The sequence below is a fragment of the Haemaphysalis longicornis genome, unplaced genomic scaffold (genome assembly GCF_048455015.1).
Source record: "Haemaphysalis longicornis isolate Haplotype H1 unplaced genomic scaffold, Haemaphysalis longicornis Haplotype H1 scaffold_10, whole genome shotgun sequence".
NCBI lineage: Eukaryota > Metazoa > Arthropoda > Arachnida > Ixodida > Ixodidae > Haemaphysalis > Haemaphysalis longicornis.
In genome coordinates this window covers 142,873,351-142,889,890 of record NW_027526204.1, presented here as the reverse complement: position 1 = coordinate 142,889,890, position 16,540 = coordinate 142,873,351, and the positions used below count along the sequence as shown (strand labels likewise).

The following is a 16,540-nucleotide window of genomic DNA, read 5'->3' as shown; positions in this document are numbered from 1 at the left end:
TGTTTTCACCACTTTGAGCGAGTACCCCTCCCTCCCCCCTCCCTAGCCCCTAACGTAGCTTAACAGAATTATCATAGCGCAAACTGCTAAGGACTACGAAAATTCCTGCCATGGGCAAAGTATTGACATAATCTGAAATGGCCTTACCAAGTCTCAACCACTGATCAATGCCAATATTACCATTATAGCAGACGTCTGCGCGGCTGCCTAAAGCGGGACCAAGTTTTCCTGTCATCATTCGTGCCCATTTCGGGCAATGAGCTCAAATGTACTGGAGTTTTCTGAATGTGCATTTGACACCCAGCTGGTAGACTAGGAAAAGTTGGCAGACATGAAAAGCACCAAAAACTCTATCCAATGCATCACGGCGCATCGATCGATTTTTGCTGACTTACACTACTGTTCTGACTGTTTTCCTGCGATTATTAACATAGCTAAGACTGTGTACTTTTGCACGTCCAATGATGAGCCAAACTTAACCGCGTGGTCACACTGATCCTTACGGGGTGGAGCTGCGTGAATAGCAACACGGCCCCGATAGGTTAAGGCCCTATAATAACACCGGTAGTGTTGTGCCTCATATGGGTCCTTGTTCCCTTCCGTGGAGTAAATGCAACCTTTATTCTTTAAGCACAAAACATAGGCATTTCACAGCAACATAGTTAAAGTCATGAGTCCAAATACAAGAAAGAACAGTCTGTCCAGAGCTTGCGCAAACAGTAGCCAACGGCCTTTCGTTTCGCGCACATCGTCAAAGCTTGAGAGTTGATCCGTGTGGTCTGCATTCGACGCTGGCGACCCCGGTGCGGGGTCACTCAGGCAGAGAAACGTTCCAGCTGCGCCGGTGAGCACACGGTGTAAAGCGTCGGGAAGCTTGACGCGGATGCTAGAAGAGCCAACCAGATTCAGGACGATGATGCTTCCCACCGCGTTGAGCACTTGCACGATCGCCGCCACTCCAAGAAACAGCACTGGGGTTTCAAAGAAAAGAGCAGAAGGTATTTTCAGTGCTTGTTTTATTAAAACGCTTTGTTGTAAGCAAAAAAGCGCCACTGAGCCTTTTTGCGTTCTCGCCTGCCTAAATAATGTCGCTTCAGGCAACTAATTTTGCGCGTGATAACGAAATGGCATAGTGGCAATGTGTCAGTTGACCAAAACATCGTTAGGGGCAAAAGCAAATTTTTTTACTCATGTTACAGTTACGATGTTAAACTTTTTAGAAACGATTGCTTGATTAGTTCTAGCCAAAATCAAGGTAACTAGACCACTTCGGCCTAGGACACCCGGTACGCCTCCTTTGGGACATGAAGATGAGCGTACATTGTAGTTAAAAAATTCCCTATATTCCCGTCGTATAACTTTCCCTAATCTTTTTATTAGCTTGCTACTATAACTTTAGAGAACACATATTTGTTAAGCAAATGCAGCCAAATGATACTTCAAGCTAGCCGTCTATATACAGATAAAATGTAGCTCGTTATAGGAGTTGAATGTTTTTTTCCTTCTTACAAAATTACCCTTCCAGCTCATTTTCGGCGCATGTGATCAGCTAGAAACAATGAGGTTGGTCCCTATTTTTAGATTTCTACAGAGCGTGGTTCATTAATTTGTTGTTTGGTTTTCTTACTAATATAAGCATGGGCCCTCGAACCACTTTTTAAATTGGTTATGTGTAAATATCCAACAAAAGAAAATCATGAAAATCGTTTTAGGCTACATAAAGCACCCAGAAAACCGAGGTAAAGTATTATCTCCAGCTTACTGAAAGTCCGAAGCTGAAGTTCTGCAAAGCCTGGAATTAGATATCGAAAACAAGACATTCAAAGCAAATATCAACCCTAAACTTCAATCTTTCACTAACTGTCCAATTGTTTCCAATTCTAGAAAGGCCCCGGCCTTTGCTTGATCAAATGACATGAGTGCGTCAGCTCATTCAGTAGTATAGAAATTTTTCAAGTGAGTCGTTTTCCTTCAAGGATGTCTACACTCATGCAGGGTAACAGAAATTTAACTCAGCCTCACGCATGTTTGGTGCCTTCACAGATGATGCCATCAGCTCCGAAGTTCTGTGCAATATAAGCATGATGCACAGGATGTTCAGCGATAGGACGGTCAGTCTTCGGTCCGACTCCGGCGGCACCCAGTAGAGGGATAGCATCAGAAGGACGGATGCGATTGACGGGATGGTGACGGTGTAGTGGTGGCGTCCACCCAACCTCCGCAAGTGGAAGGAGACGTCCACGAACGACCTGTAATGGTGCACGTAATACAAAAACGCAGTAGAGACCTTCAGGCTCAAAGCAACCTATGGTGCTAGCAGTAACACTACGACAAGCGCTAGTGTTGGAAAAAACTACGATATCTTTCTGTGCGTAAACTTGCGTTCGCAATGAGATAATTATTAACTGACTGCATCACCATTGATTGATTTGATAGATTGTAGGATTTAACGCGCCGACGCTACACCCGCGATGAGGCGCGCCGTAGTGGAGGGGCTTCCGGATTAATTTTGACCATTGAACGTGCGCCGAAATCTCGAACACGTGGGCGTTCCTGCTGTTTGCCTCCATCAGAAAAGTGGCCGCCACGGCCGGAAATGGAACCCGCGTCCTTGCGCACAGCAGCACAACAGCATTCCCATGGTTTCAATGTACAGTTCTAAAAATGTTTGCTTCACTGCAAATCAGCTCGTAGTTACCGCGATTGATTTACGGCAAATTCCGAGACGACAGAAAAAAACACGCCACCTACTTATTTATGCCTGCAAATCTGGATGCTGCGGTTTTCATCAAAAAACAGGGAAGCTTCCAAAACTGCAAAGGGGGGGGTTTTGATGCTAATTGTGGATTTACTGAGTTTGCATCAAGGGCATAACGCAAACACGACGGGTTTGGAAGAAAAGCTAGCTTTCAAATACTGATATCCCATTGGTTTTAAAACCCGGCTGCACCTCGTACTGCGTGCCCGCTGTTGAAAAGAACACGTGAGAGCTTGGCCTATGCTCTGAGACCAACATTTTTCATTTATCACGTTAGCGTGCAGTAAGCAAGGTATCATGCATCAAAAATTTGGTCTTCGGCAGAACCCGAGCGCATCAGTGTGTATGCGTATTCTATTCTTAATGTCTGTGTGTGGTATTCTTAGAGCTCAGTTTCATAGAACTGTTTCCGCTTTACGCTGGAGCGTTCTGTACTATACATGTATAGCATCAAACCTTTCGGTACAGACTCTTTTCAAAGCATCATCTGGTCTGATCTGCAATATAGCCGTGGTTGAGATGCTAAAATCCTATATTCCTATATGCGCAGGAAGCAGCTGCTCTGACGTTGCTTTATACCTGCCATGCTGTTCTTTAGTACATTGTAAGATGGGAAGAGCGCCAGGAATCAACAAAAAATACCCCGCATTTCCCCGAGGGGAAGAATGTGAAAGTGCGAATGCACGAGTTGATTTTGCGCGGTTCGGTAATGTTCGCGAAAGAGAGATCACACACACACACACACACAACTACAAAGAAAGAAAGATGCATTTATTCACAGACACCTATTTGTGTTGTCGTTGTACTTGATTGCTTGATTGCCGGTGCATTAGCCCTTCTCACGCCCGATTGCTTGATTTGCTTGCATTTGCTTGCCCGATTTGCTTGCCCGATTTGATTTGCTTGCCCGATTGCTTGCATTTATTCACATACACCTATTTGTGTTGTCGTTGTACTTGATTGCTTGATTGCCGGTGCATTAGCCCTTCTCACGCCCGATTGTTTGATTGCCGGTGCATTAGCCCTTCTCACGCCCGATTCCTGGCCAATCCCCCACGTAGGTATGTGCCATGTCAGCAGGAACAACAACAAGAATGAGCCATGGGGACGCGGCCAGGCAGCGCGCGCCCATCTCCCCCCGTTGCTAGGGAAGACGAGGAGCGCGCGCACCCGCAGCTGTTGCTATGCGGACGACGGCGGCGGACGATTCAGGCTCGCTTAAGAAGTGCATTCGCACTTAAAAATCGCTCATCCGCATTACCAGTTGATGCCAATACCAGTTGATCCCGTTGCGTGAGATTACTTTCGGGTAGTCTCTCTGTCATCGTTTAATGCCACCCTAATCAATACTTGTTGCATCAGCATTATCAAACATACCTGTTTAGAGACGTGTGGTTTGAAAACAAGGCTTTTGTGATGTTCCACTCGGTACTCGCGTCACTTTGGTGCTTTCCCCATGCGTTGCCTTCGACCGGATTCACCTCGTCGGCGTTGTAGCTGGTCGACGCGATTCGTATGCTGCACACCTACGAGTCAACAAAATTATGGTTGCATTCTGCTGTTTGTACACACTGGCCTCCATAGTCCTTAAGATGACATGCCTTCTAACCTTTATCACACACACAATGCTCGTTTTCATGTTGAATAATTTCCTTTTACTCGTTCGTCAGACCGAAACCTCCGTAAACATAAAAAGGCGGTTTTTTTATTGGGCCTCATGCGTGGTGTATCCTTTATATTCCATAGAACAATTCGCTCAATTAGCAAAAGTCACCCGCGCACTTATTGTATGCCAACCGATTCGTGTATCTAGCTTTTTCGCACAGCACGACTGTTGTGCAAAACGTCAACTCTAGAATACACCCAGGGGCCCATACGAAGAATTCAAACGCGCAGTTATGGCCAACTGAAAGGCGATCACGAAAATGTGCCCCTGAACACGCAAATAGCTTTATTTCCTTACCTACAGGTTGAATCGACGCGTGGCTTAATTACGGGAACAAAGTAGGGTAATGCGGCTTTCCAACCAACAGCACGCTATTATTCAACTCCACGAACGGTATTTTTCAATTTTTCGCGTTCTGGTTTATATTCTCGTGTTCGAATTTCATTTGCTCATGACTGTACATGCATGCTGTGTGGCAAAGTATTTCTTCCCGCACACTGCCAGCAAGTTTAGACAAAAGATAAAACGATAAGGGTAGGAGATGATATTCTTGCGGTGTACTCCGTGGTCCTCTGAAAGGACCTCGCGGACTTCCTTGCGTGCGCCAGCAGTCCAGATTACGTAAACCATTGTTCATAAAGCTTTCTACAAATTCGCCTGCCCTTTCTAGCAGCAATAGCGAATTTCGTTCGAACATGCCAATTTCCCTTTCATCACGTCACAAACTATATTTCGGTATTTAAGCTGCCCCAATACCTGGCTAATTGGTTGGTTGATTGTATTTAATATAATGTCCGGCAGAACACAACAGTGAACTGTATGCATACTACCGCTAAAACTACGACGGAGGCTGTCAAATGGCGTCTAATTACATTACAAACTACCATGGCATAATTGCTGCATTGAGTGAGGCATCCACACAGTGCGCCTGGTCTGGGTTTCCGCTATACACGTAAACAAATTTCACATGATTATAACCGCGGCCACAACTAAGACTGAAATGTTTTCTTCAGTCTTGAATGATGTCGCGGAAAAATAAATTGTCCACAGTGACTGCCGTTTACTAAGCATCTGCTGCTGCCTCGGCCAACTTGCTTAATTTATATTTTTATCATAAAACTGGCATAACCAATTTGCTAACGCTGTCAAAAATCTGTACGTGTTTTTGCAAGACAGGAATCACTTTTGTACTAAAGTTGCGGATGGTGGTTTGGTCATATTTCACAGGGGATAGGCCACTTTTGTACACGCTTTTTCAGCCTACTTTTGGAAGTATCACGTGTAGCACGTGTTAGCATGTAACCTTAGTCCAGATTAAGTTCCTCTCACTACATGAGCTATATGTACAGGTGCCTTCAAAAGTAATTTGAACACGTCGTTGTTCATTCACCGGAATTATCTTTTTCCGAAAGCTGCCTGCCTGCAAGCCAGTAAGGCAAATATTTTGTAAAATTCACAAATCTTTGTTCCAATAACTTATTATGAAACATGAACGTATAGCAATACCCTATATACTACAAAACTGGTAAGCATGGGATAACAAAATATGTATTACTGAAACAATCAAAATTCAAACCACAAACTTCAGCCCTACATTTGATAATCACTGGAAGGGATGTGCATGAACGGACTGTCTACGGGAATTCATTGACGTAATTAAATTTCTTCCCCTTGGAAACCTGGCGGCTTCTCTTCATCGCGATTTCAAGACCTTCCAAAACATAGCTGCTCTGTTAGATAAATGGCTTGCAGTTTTACCTGTTCATCGTTGGGGAAAAGACTCAAGTCAACAGCGCACGCAGCTTTCACGCTGAATGCTGGGCACACCCAGATGTGGCCATCGGGATGAAGCACCACAGTATCTTCCATGTAGTTGAGATCTTCTCCTCGTCTGCAGGCCAAATGGATCACAGTAATTTCGGTGAAGATAAATTCAGCAAAGCTTGGCTAAATTACTGCTGTAATAAGGATCTACACTTCTTGTGCCAAAGTTACTGCATCTGAGCGCCGTATTCCAATAACTGGAAGGACGGGCAGCGAAGGCCGGTCACGGACTATGATCTCCAGGATATCTAGAGAACTTGAAGCTCCCTTACGTACAAATCACATTGTGAGCACGGATATTTTGCTTATTTTATACATCATAAAAGGCCTGTGAGCGCACAGCTTAAAAGAACTAGCTGATGCGTTTGAACGGAACACGAGGTCTGCAACTATGGAGACTAACTCCTAACTGGTTTCTATCGCTGTGGGCTAAGTGCTATAGCAAAATATAAGCCACACACACCTGATAAGGTTACAAATTTAGCCGGTGATACTTTTTTCGTTCCCAAACTTGCTTGTGAACATGTTTACCGCTGGCTACGAACTTGGGATTGCCCTTACTAGCACTCAAACAATGTAATTCAGCTTCACGGGTCGGTGGGAGGGAGTGGGAGGCGACAGTTAGCTTGTCGGGAAGTTTTGTATTTATGATTTAACTACCCCTCCGTTAAATAGGTATAACATCTATGTGGTGTATCCTGGGATTCTTCACACACGTTTCAAGATACCTGCGTTCATACGTTTGAACGCGTTGAGCAGTACGACGTACGAATAGGAAGCCTCCCTCGGCTCAAAAAAAGGATGCCGGGCCTTCTTACCTAAATACTTCTGGAATATTCGGTCTTTTCAATTTTTATACAAATTATACTTGATTATACTTTCTGTTTTGCTACCCTCAAACCTAAAGTTATTTTGTGAACTACATACCTTGCGAGATTTTGCACTACGCCAAGAACTTGAATATTTTCGAAAAAAAGAAAAACGGCGATATTTTGTAGTGCGAACTGGAAACTGACAAAGGGAAGGTGGTCATATTTACCCAAACATTTCCACCACGGAGGGGTGGCCCCGTATTACTCAGCCAACATGAGTTACCCCATTAAGTGAAGAGATAAAATTTTTTTTTGACCTACGCATTGACGACGTCCAACTTTGGCCACCACACCTCTGTCAGTTTCGCGGTAATGTGAAAAGTACGGTTATAGTCTTCCGCATTCCAGGTGAGTCGATTGTCATACCAGTTCTGAAAAAGCGGGACGAAACTTTAGTTACTGAGCCAAGTCATGAAGAGGCAGAGTATGATGGGAAAATGCGAAGAGTAATCAATGATGGCGTGTCACTGCGACATGATCATTTCTCCACTCTCAAAAATGTCTTCAGTCGCGCAAATCTGAAGAATATCCAGAACATTTCCCATTACTCTATATGAAAAAAAATGTTATCCTTGATTGATGAACACAACCCTATGAACTTGGTGTGTAAGATAAGTCTTTAGTAGGATAGAAAAAACATCCCGGGCCATCTCCGCTACCGTGAAACCTGGTGAGGGGCGACGCATGCACTGTATAAGTGCATTCTTGGCGCCTTGGCGTTTTTGTCAACGGAGATGAAACTGTTGAGGGGTAGACGTATACAGCTTTGCTGTAAAAGTCTCTTGCTTTTGAAGCACGAAGCTATATGCGCGAGGCGTAAACGAGTGTCCCGGTGTTTTTTTAAGCGCAGAGTACTTTATGTGCTCGCCTTGTCGTCTTACCTCGCTAACGGTCGACGCGACTGCCGGAATCAGGAGGCGCAGTGAGATAACGGACCCAAGTAGAGCCTGATGTACCATCGTCAGTGCTCACGCTGAGGCTTCGAAAACCACGCGGTTTAAATAGTCGTGACCGTTCGAACCTCGTGAACCACTGGCAGTCGTCCTACATTTCCCCGTTGTTTAGCGCAAAAAAACTTCAGGTACATTTCTGGCAAAATCTGTCTATATAACCGGCAGCCCCCGAGTTAATTTAGTTAGGAACGCTCGTTTGGTTGATTTTTACCATTAGCAAGCGAAAAAATCGGCCGCGCAAGAAGAAATGGCGCGTTAGATATGACGCAGAAAGGCTGCAGCCGCGCAAGAAAAAAATGGCGGGTTTGAAGTGACGCAGAAAGGCTCCAGCCGCGCAACAAAAAATTACGCGTTTGAAATGGCGCAGAACATCTCCAGCATACCAAAAACAGAACTCCCGCTGGCGCAGTTTCAGGCAAGGGGCGCGCGAGCACTGCGAAGGCAGAAGGTGATTCGCCCATTAAGGAGAATCACTGCTCTGCACTGCCGACAGCTTTCACATTGAGTGGAACGGCTTTAATTTTATTAGTACGCTTTACGAAGCGCTCCAGCGCGAGGCGTAACCGAGTGTCCCAGTGTTTTTTTACTACGCGTTACGTTCCAGCGCGGGGCGTAAATGAGTTTCTCGGTGTTTTAGTACCGTGACTACATGAGACGAAGGACGATTGCGATGACGACGACGACAGGAGACGCCAACAGCCCCATCCCCCTATAATAGCACCCGATCGTGATGCCCAGGGGTTCGAAAAACTGTTTTATTATTTTTTTAATATACATGTAAAAGTCCGTGGCTGTAGATGGGGTGTGCAATGCACGCAGCGTAAGATACATATCGACAACATTACCCAGCAAGAAAAATAGTATATTATTGGGTAGTTCACGGGAATATTTACCATCGTGTGGAATGAGCACCTTTCAGACAGAGTCCACGAAGGTATGTTGTCAACATTCTTCCCGCAGAAACGGGAGAGCAGAGAAATGACTATTTGCGGGCGAAATAAGGGAGCCCACCCAATTGCCATCAATTCGTCCCTCGGTCCGTCTGTGTGTATGTGTGTACGTGGGGATGCCATGGGGGTCAGTAGGTAGGTGGCCTTGTTCGTGTAAGCGTGTGTGCGTGCATGAGTGCGTGTACGCTCTACAACTTACGTGAATCGACACCGTGCGCAAGAGTAAGGTGAAAGTGTTCGCTTGACCGTACGAATAGGGTCAACTCACCGAGCAAAACCAAAGCTTGAGAGTAAACCAGCCGTCTTCAAGAGCCTGAAAAAAATACAAATTTATTGCATGCTGAATACGCTGGCACGTGCTGAGACGGACACAGTTACTTCAATGCCGATTTGTTGACAAGCGCTTACCGTGTACCGGTTTCGCAATAAATGATGATAGCACCTTTTTTTAAACGTGGAACCAAATGTGAAAGCTATAATCAAGAAACACCCGAAAATTGACGTTGTTGATTGGAAGAAGGCAATACAAAAGGTAGAAATAAAGGTCTCTTACTTAGCAGTTTGTCCTAGAACAAGAATGAGTAAGGGTTACCAAGTGTTACAGTTGTTTTTAGAGTACCGTTCAGTTTGTGCATTAGATATTTTTCTTTTCGAATAAAACTGGAGTTCGCATTAGTAATTGGGCCACCTAACTGAACGTTATTAGGATGAAGCCGAGTTCTTGGCTCCAGTTATTTTATAAAACTGATATTATTGGCGAATTCCAGCTGTTCAAATTGCCATGCAGACATCGTTTTTTTAAGCGAAATGTACAGTACGGTACACGTCTGGAGATCATGAATAGCGTCGCAAGTGACCTTCAGCAGCCGGCGCGCAAGGTGCTTTCTTCTTTTTTATCGTTTCTCTCACTCGAAGCCTCGCGGTACCCCATGGCTAGACGAGGGTGAAATGGCTGGTTCGCCGGCGCTTGATCGTTCAGCGCCGGCTGGCTGTCTGTGCGCGCCCTTCAAGGCAATCCAAATGATGAATGCAATCATCGAGTAGATATAGCTAAACATGCTGCGAAATCTGGAGCAAAGGCAAACTTTCACAAAACACTGCGTGAATAGTCTTTACTTTCGGTGGTGATAACTAAGTATAGGAGCGATAAACCACAGCCAGTTTTTTTCCTTCATAAACAAAGCCATCAAGACGGAGATTACAGCTTACAACGTGTGTGATGTCCGGGAAAATGATTGCAATATGGACAGCAGTTGGCTCCGAGGTGTTGTTCATAGGCCTGGCAGTTGCGTCGTACCCGCTGTCTTGAAACAGCCGCCTCTTGAGGACCTCTAGACGGGATACATATTTGCCATCGGAGTCGGGTACTGTAAGTTAAAAAAAGTAGAAAAGAAAAATATTATGCGACCCAGAATTGCTTTACGTACTTTATTTGATTCACCCGCCGCGGTGGTTCAATGGCTAAGGCGTTGTGCTGCTGAGCACGAAGTCGCTGGTACGATTCCCGGCCGCTGTGGCCGCTTTTGTGATGGAGGCAAAACGCAAGGACGCCCGTGTTTGCGAGATTTCGGCGCATGTTCAAGATCACCAGGTGGTCAAAATTACTCCGTAGCCCTCCAGTACGGCGCGCCTCATCTCCTGCGTTGTATCCGCGCGTTAAACCCTGCAATCAATCAAAATCAAACTTTATTTGATTAATAGACGCAAATATTTTTATCTCCATCTTGTGGACATCTATTGTGTATATAATTGATTCCACAGCCAAGGTCAACTGGTGGATTCCGTCTTGAAGCGAAAGGATTAGTTAACAATATGTGGAAAACCTGGCATTTCTAGCACACGAAATGGCTGACGGCTCAAAGAAAGAAAAAAAGGTCAATGAACGCTGGGTATGATGTCAAATTTGTCAGAGAAGCACTAATAAATAACGTCACCAATTGCTCTGAAAATAAAATGCGCTAAATTTGGTTCTGGATGGGATTTCAAATAGGGTCCCGAAATGCGAGGCAAACATGGGACCCTTGTATCATCACAGGTCCGGGATTGTAGATGCCTAAAGGTGCACACGTAATAAATTATAAATGGGTTGCGGGCTTCCACTTAAAACCTTGTCTTAGCGAAATGTACTGCGGTCTACAGGAGTACCTTCAGACTGTAATTACAGGAGCGGCAATTTCCGCCCGTTGCTGTGACAAGACTGGCTGACCAAACCACTCGGCTGTAGTAATGAAGAGAGGAAAAAGACGCTTAGGGAAACAGATGTTGGTGATAACAAGACAGCACAGTCGTACCACTGGACACGCACCGTACAAGCCGATATGAAGAAGGCGGCGTCAGTGCAGGCCCCACCTCACTACTGTACACAAAATAAGTTATATGCTTTCCACGGGACACGTTTTCTCTTAATTTCATCTGTGTGGTGTATACGACCATGCACGCTCAACCGTCGGCATCAACAGCAGCTGAGCAGCTTCACCGCCTACGGAAGAGGGGCGCTGAACAAGAACGGGAGCGCGCAACGCGGCTAATAGAGCCAAACGTACCAGCGATCAATTCAGAGCCATCGGCCGTGAAATTGCCCACCACGAGGAAAACCGAGAGCGGAACAGCAGAGACGGCGAAGAGGGAGAACCAGGACCTCGACAGCAGCAGTGAAACAAATGCTACCGTACGGCGCTGCCCCACACACGGCGCACAAGCAGTGCGATGCACAAGGCGAATGAGACACGCTACCCCGTAATACCAAATACAACATGACGGAGCCCACAATACGGGGATATCAGGTCAACATATCAACACTAAGGCCTTCGCTGTCACTGCATCATGCATTAGAAGTGCTCAGGTGTTGTCGAAATGTTTTCCCCTCAGTCTGACTTTTAAAGACGATAGTCTTTCTTGGGCCACTTAAACGCAGAAATTTTGGTCTGTCTGCCTCTCACTCGATTCAGAAATCCGGCCAAAGTACAACAGAAGCTGCGCACTGCTCTTGTATATCCACAGCCAAATCTAAACGTCTAAGTCCGGTGTCAGTGTTCATAATTGTCAACGTTGTTGAACAAGAACAAGACATTACGCCAATATAAGGCAGAAAATCAATACATAAGTGATATTTGCAGTGTTTCTTTATTCAAAAATTTACGAATACTCGGTTTTGGCGATAGCAAATGAAATGCTACATCAACTGCAGAAAACCGGCGCCTGCTGTTGCCGCGCTACTATAGCTCTTGACGGCATTTAAGATTTCAAACGAAAACATTAACGAAAGGTTCCAACTATACAGGTCCTTCGTTCTGCTTAGAATTCTCGTGGAGTAGGGGAAACATGGTTCTATTAACGTAGTAGTATGCCTCGATTCATTTCCGTCTCCACCGTACGGCAGCGCTGGCACCGAGGCACCCGACTTGGAGCGGTAAAACGCGGTAAATTTAAATTGACTTGAGAAACCTCTAGCGCTTGGGAGGAACGATACGGAAGAGGAACAGCATGAGGTGAACGGAAAGAGAAGGGAGGCATTTACTTGGCAGGGGCGCCTGTCTACTATCGTCTTTCGTCGACATTTGCAACGAAAGGAGCAGATGCGTGGCCATTTTTTAATACGAAAAATACGGTGCGAAGCCTTACTATTTATGTGCATAGTTTGGTATTTTCGAACTCATACAAAAGCAACTCTTCATGAAAGTCTCACATTTATGTGCATAGTTTGGTATTTTCGAACTCATACAAAAGCAACTCTTCATGAAAGTCTCACATTGTATTTATAACCCAGTTGTGCTACGGGGAGCGGGAGAGAATGGGTACTTCCACTGTGACCAATTAAAAACATAATCGAAACGACTGTCCAGGTGATGTCATTAGCATTCCTCCACGAATGCGGTATGAAACGTGTTGCAGACAATGGGCGTACTGCGCTTTGTGTTTCTATGTGAAGCCAGTTACTATGGGCCGCGCCGCAGGCAACTGTAATTTAGGAGCGGACCACTCCAACACGGGCTTTTTTTTATCAATGGGCCATTTTCTCTTTTCTCACATTAACTCAGAGAAGTGCCTGAGAATGCTAATAACAATATAAACTAGCGCGTGATTTTAATTTTGCGCTGAGCGCCAGAGACTCGTGATGTTACAACTGTTGACCGAAGAGTAAGTGCGAATATGCTTACAGCTGTGGCTGTTTCAAACGGTAACACTTTTCTGCTAATTTTGCGCAAAATATTGAAGCCAATGTAAACGCAGCCTATTAACCCGACGAAGTTATATTTAGTGCATGTACATGCCTATTTAGCTGACAAAGTTAAATTTAGTGCGCGTACATCATTTTCTGATCTTTTCAGAATTAAGGTTCGATCTTTTTCTTCATGATTGAAGCGTTAAAAGTACTATTGCTCGTGTAACATTTTCCTTGCCGACATGGTGATGTCATCTGCTGCGATGTACTCGTAAATGTCTATTCGCATATGTAATGGTTGGTATTTCCGGTTATGCCAGGGCATGTTTTTTTTAATAAACTACCTTCTGAGAAGCATGAAGTTGACATGAAATATAATATTGTCCTACGGAAACATTTTGTCGACTATGGTAGCAGCGAACACAAGGCAACGCAGTGGGAGGTCATTGCGGTATTTCCTGAAGCTGCGAGAAGATTGCCTGACGTTTTGTCTTCGCCATGTTTGACAAGACTAAGACGGTAAAGCTCTTCTAAAAATTAAAATAATGTTGCCGCGATCCATGCCTTTTGATTCATTTACTTACATTTTTTAACAGCGCCTGGCTACGTCCGGCCACCTCATCTTGTGTTTTAAGCCAATCGCGCTCTTCTTTCTGCATGCCGCACTAGAAGTCCTCTTCTGATGGGGAAAATATGCTGCGTTGGTGTCACTATCCCGAACTCTTTTGTTTATTCGAAAGTTTTTTTTTATCTAAATCTGTTTCTAGTAACGAAAGAACTGTAGATAAATGCGTGCAGTGGAAACGCCGCGACAACTCTCCACTGTGCGTGTCGCTTTGTTATCTGCAATCTTGTCGCTGCTTGCATAGCTTTGTTCAGTGCGGAGCAGAAGTTAGGTCCAATAATTGTTTATTTTAACGATGATTTTGCTTCGTTTTTTATAGTGTGACAATATATGACGCGCGTTTACCCGTACAAAGCAGCCAGATTTAAGAGCTTAATCTCTTACATCAAAATTGTGTTGGTTAAAAGAGCACAGGCTACTCGGTCAAGGAGAGCCAAAAAGCTTATTGTGTCTAACTCGTTTGACAATTACCTCATTTCACCTTCGTGATTAAATATTTAACGCTTTTATGCATGATGTTTGTAGTATTTCATACTTTTCCCAGAAAAACTTCAAATTAATAGAACTGGGCATCGTACAAAAGGAAAACACTGCCCGAGGTTTGAAGCTGTACAGTAAGTCGAAGCCAACGTGAAGCTTTTAAGGAACTCAGGCCTGCGGAAGCAACAATCGATTTCAGCTTGCTTCTATACTGATTGCAGTAATATTAGACATTTGTAACCAGAGATATCGCGCCAATGTTTCGCAGATATGGCGCAGGTGTGAATGTTTTATGAAACGAAAGTCAACAAATGACTTTTTTTTATAAACTCACATGAATACTTAACGTTATGTCCGTAACGTTAGTGTGGTGTAAAAGGGTGCTAAACTGGGCAAGTTGGTACAGTGACATCTTGGCAAAGACGCACAAACTATGGGGATAAAAAAGTGAACAAAACAAAACAAGGGATGCTTGTTTAGTTCCATTTTATCGTCTTCGTCTCTTTTGCGTCATTGACAAGATTATAACATAAGCCTGGTCTCCATCACTCTGTGGTTACGAGCGGCACACATACGAGTTAATTTGAGAATGCAATGTCTTTAAATTGAGATTTTTAGCTACACGTAGAAACAGATGCCCGCAGTACTGGAGATACACAAAAATTAGGGAACAAGCAGTTTATTTATTGGCATCCAACACCATACACGCATATTACTGCAAATGCGCGCTAATTTAACCTCGTGAGTAAGAATTCTGAAACAAAATAATTGTACAGCACAACAAGATGCAACCAGTACTGCGCACGAAAATGCTGCTTAGAAACTTCATCCGAAAGTCACACCGAAAACAAGGGATATTTAAAAACACAGGACGAGGCGTGGACAGGACAAGCGCGGTGTGACTATGAACCAACACGCCCAAACCTTTTCCCTTCGTTCGAAAGGCTTGACGCTCATCTGTGACGTAGGATTAGTACTGTTTAAATTATCATAAGGCTTGAGTGGAGTGGCGGGCCACAAATACAGAATTGGGCCCTTACATAATGCCAGCAAGATTCCTACGTGCTTTTCTTGAAGCCACAAACTCCCATCATTAGTAGTACAGGATACTGTAATGGGCACATGCGTACAGGCCAGCGTTGTCCCAGACATAAACAATTTTAACTTTGTGGTTCTGCTTTTTGGAAACGGCTATAACTTAATGATGTTGAAATAAAAGGCGGTCTGAATCGATGCCAACTTGCACTACTGTCAGCGGGCTAAAATTTCTGTGCATGTAAGAAACTCGTAACTACACAACAGCGATACTGAGCAAATGCACAGTGTGGTGAATCCTGTTCTGTGCTCATCCAGTTGAGGTTTAGAGTTAGAATAGAGCTATAAATTACCTATCAGTTCCAGCCGGACGGTGCTGAATGAGACGTAAAGCTACGTGCGCCTTGAACGCAGCAACTTACCCTCAGTTTCAGCGACTGTAATGCGCCCTATGGTGAAACACAGGGCCGCTAGAGATAAAAATCGTGCTCCCATTGATGTCTTTGCTCCCGCGAAGTCGACAAGCCCGCAACCACAGCAAAAGCAGAGCGTAGCCTGCAAACCACGTGTGCTCGAGAAGGGGGCGTCATGCTGTCATGGCGGATTCGGTTTCCGTCGCCATTCCTCCTCGGTTGGCCGTACTGTATTACCCATGGCGTCACGTAGAGTGTCCGAAAAACTGTTCGCGTGCGATCGTTTTTCATCCGTAGCCCTTGGAGTAAGAACCTTGCCTTGGCCCAGCATGCAAAATGTGCAGTGCACAAGCCCAGATGAACTAACATACATGAATTGGTTAGGTGACATTCTAGTAAATGTGTGCGAACACCAAAGTTTCAGCGCCAGTTCAGTCTAGCTTGATGGGGCATGGAGTCACCGTTAAATACTCACATTCCATGTGGACGTTTTTTCTCGACAACTCCCCCTCCGCCGCCCGACCCCCCCCCCCCCCCCCGGTGCAGCTATTTTTTAATACATCGTAACACACACGCCTTTATTTCAGAATAAACACTAAATTCCCCTTCCAAAGCGACACAAAAAGGGTCGTCCCCAAAAATGCATAAAATTTGCACTGCACTAACGGTAATACACAAAAAATTGAGAGCCCTTCCTCTATTGTGACGATGGAAGACAGCCAACCGGTATTGGTTCATAACGGCATTGCGTTGTGTATGTAATGCTATCTCAAATGTTACAGCCGACTTCGCGGCAAATTGT

At 44.7% G+C, this 16,540-nt stretch overlaps 1 protein-coding gene across 1 annotated transcript; it reads right to left on the bottom strand.

Annotated features, from left to right (window-relative positions):
• Positions 1 to 602: 602 nt before the first annotated feature.
• LOC144159543 (acetylcholine receptor subunit beta-type unc-29-like) lies at positions 603 to 15,873 on the bottom strand. Its single transcript, XM_077691108.1, has 8 exons — positions 15,748 to 15,873; positions 10,233 to 10,390; positions 9,292 to 9,336; positions 7,382 to 7,491; positions 6,183 to 6,315; positions 4,136 to 4,284; positions 2,023 to 2,249; positions 603 to 971 (listed from the first exon to the last, which is right to left on the bottom strand). The coding sequence occupies exons 1-8, from the start codon at positions 15,818 to 15,820 to the stop codon at positions 649 to 651; spliced, it is 1,218 nt and encodes a 405-aa protein (XP_077547234.1). The 5' UTR covers positions 15,821 to 15,873; the 3' UTR covers positions 603 to 648.
• Between the last annotated feature and the right edge of the window lie 667 nt (positions 15,874 to 16,540).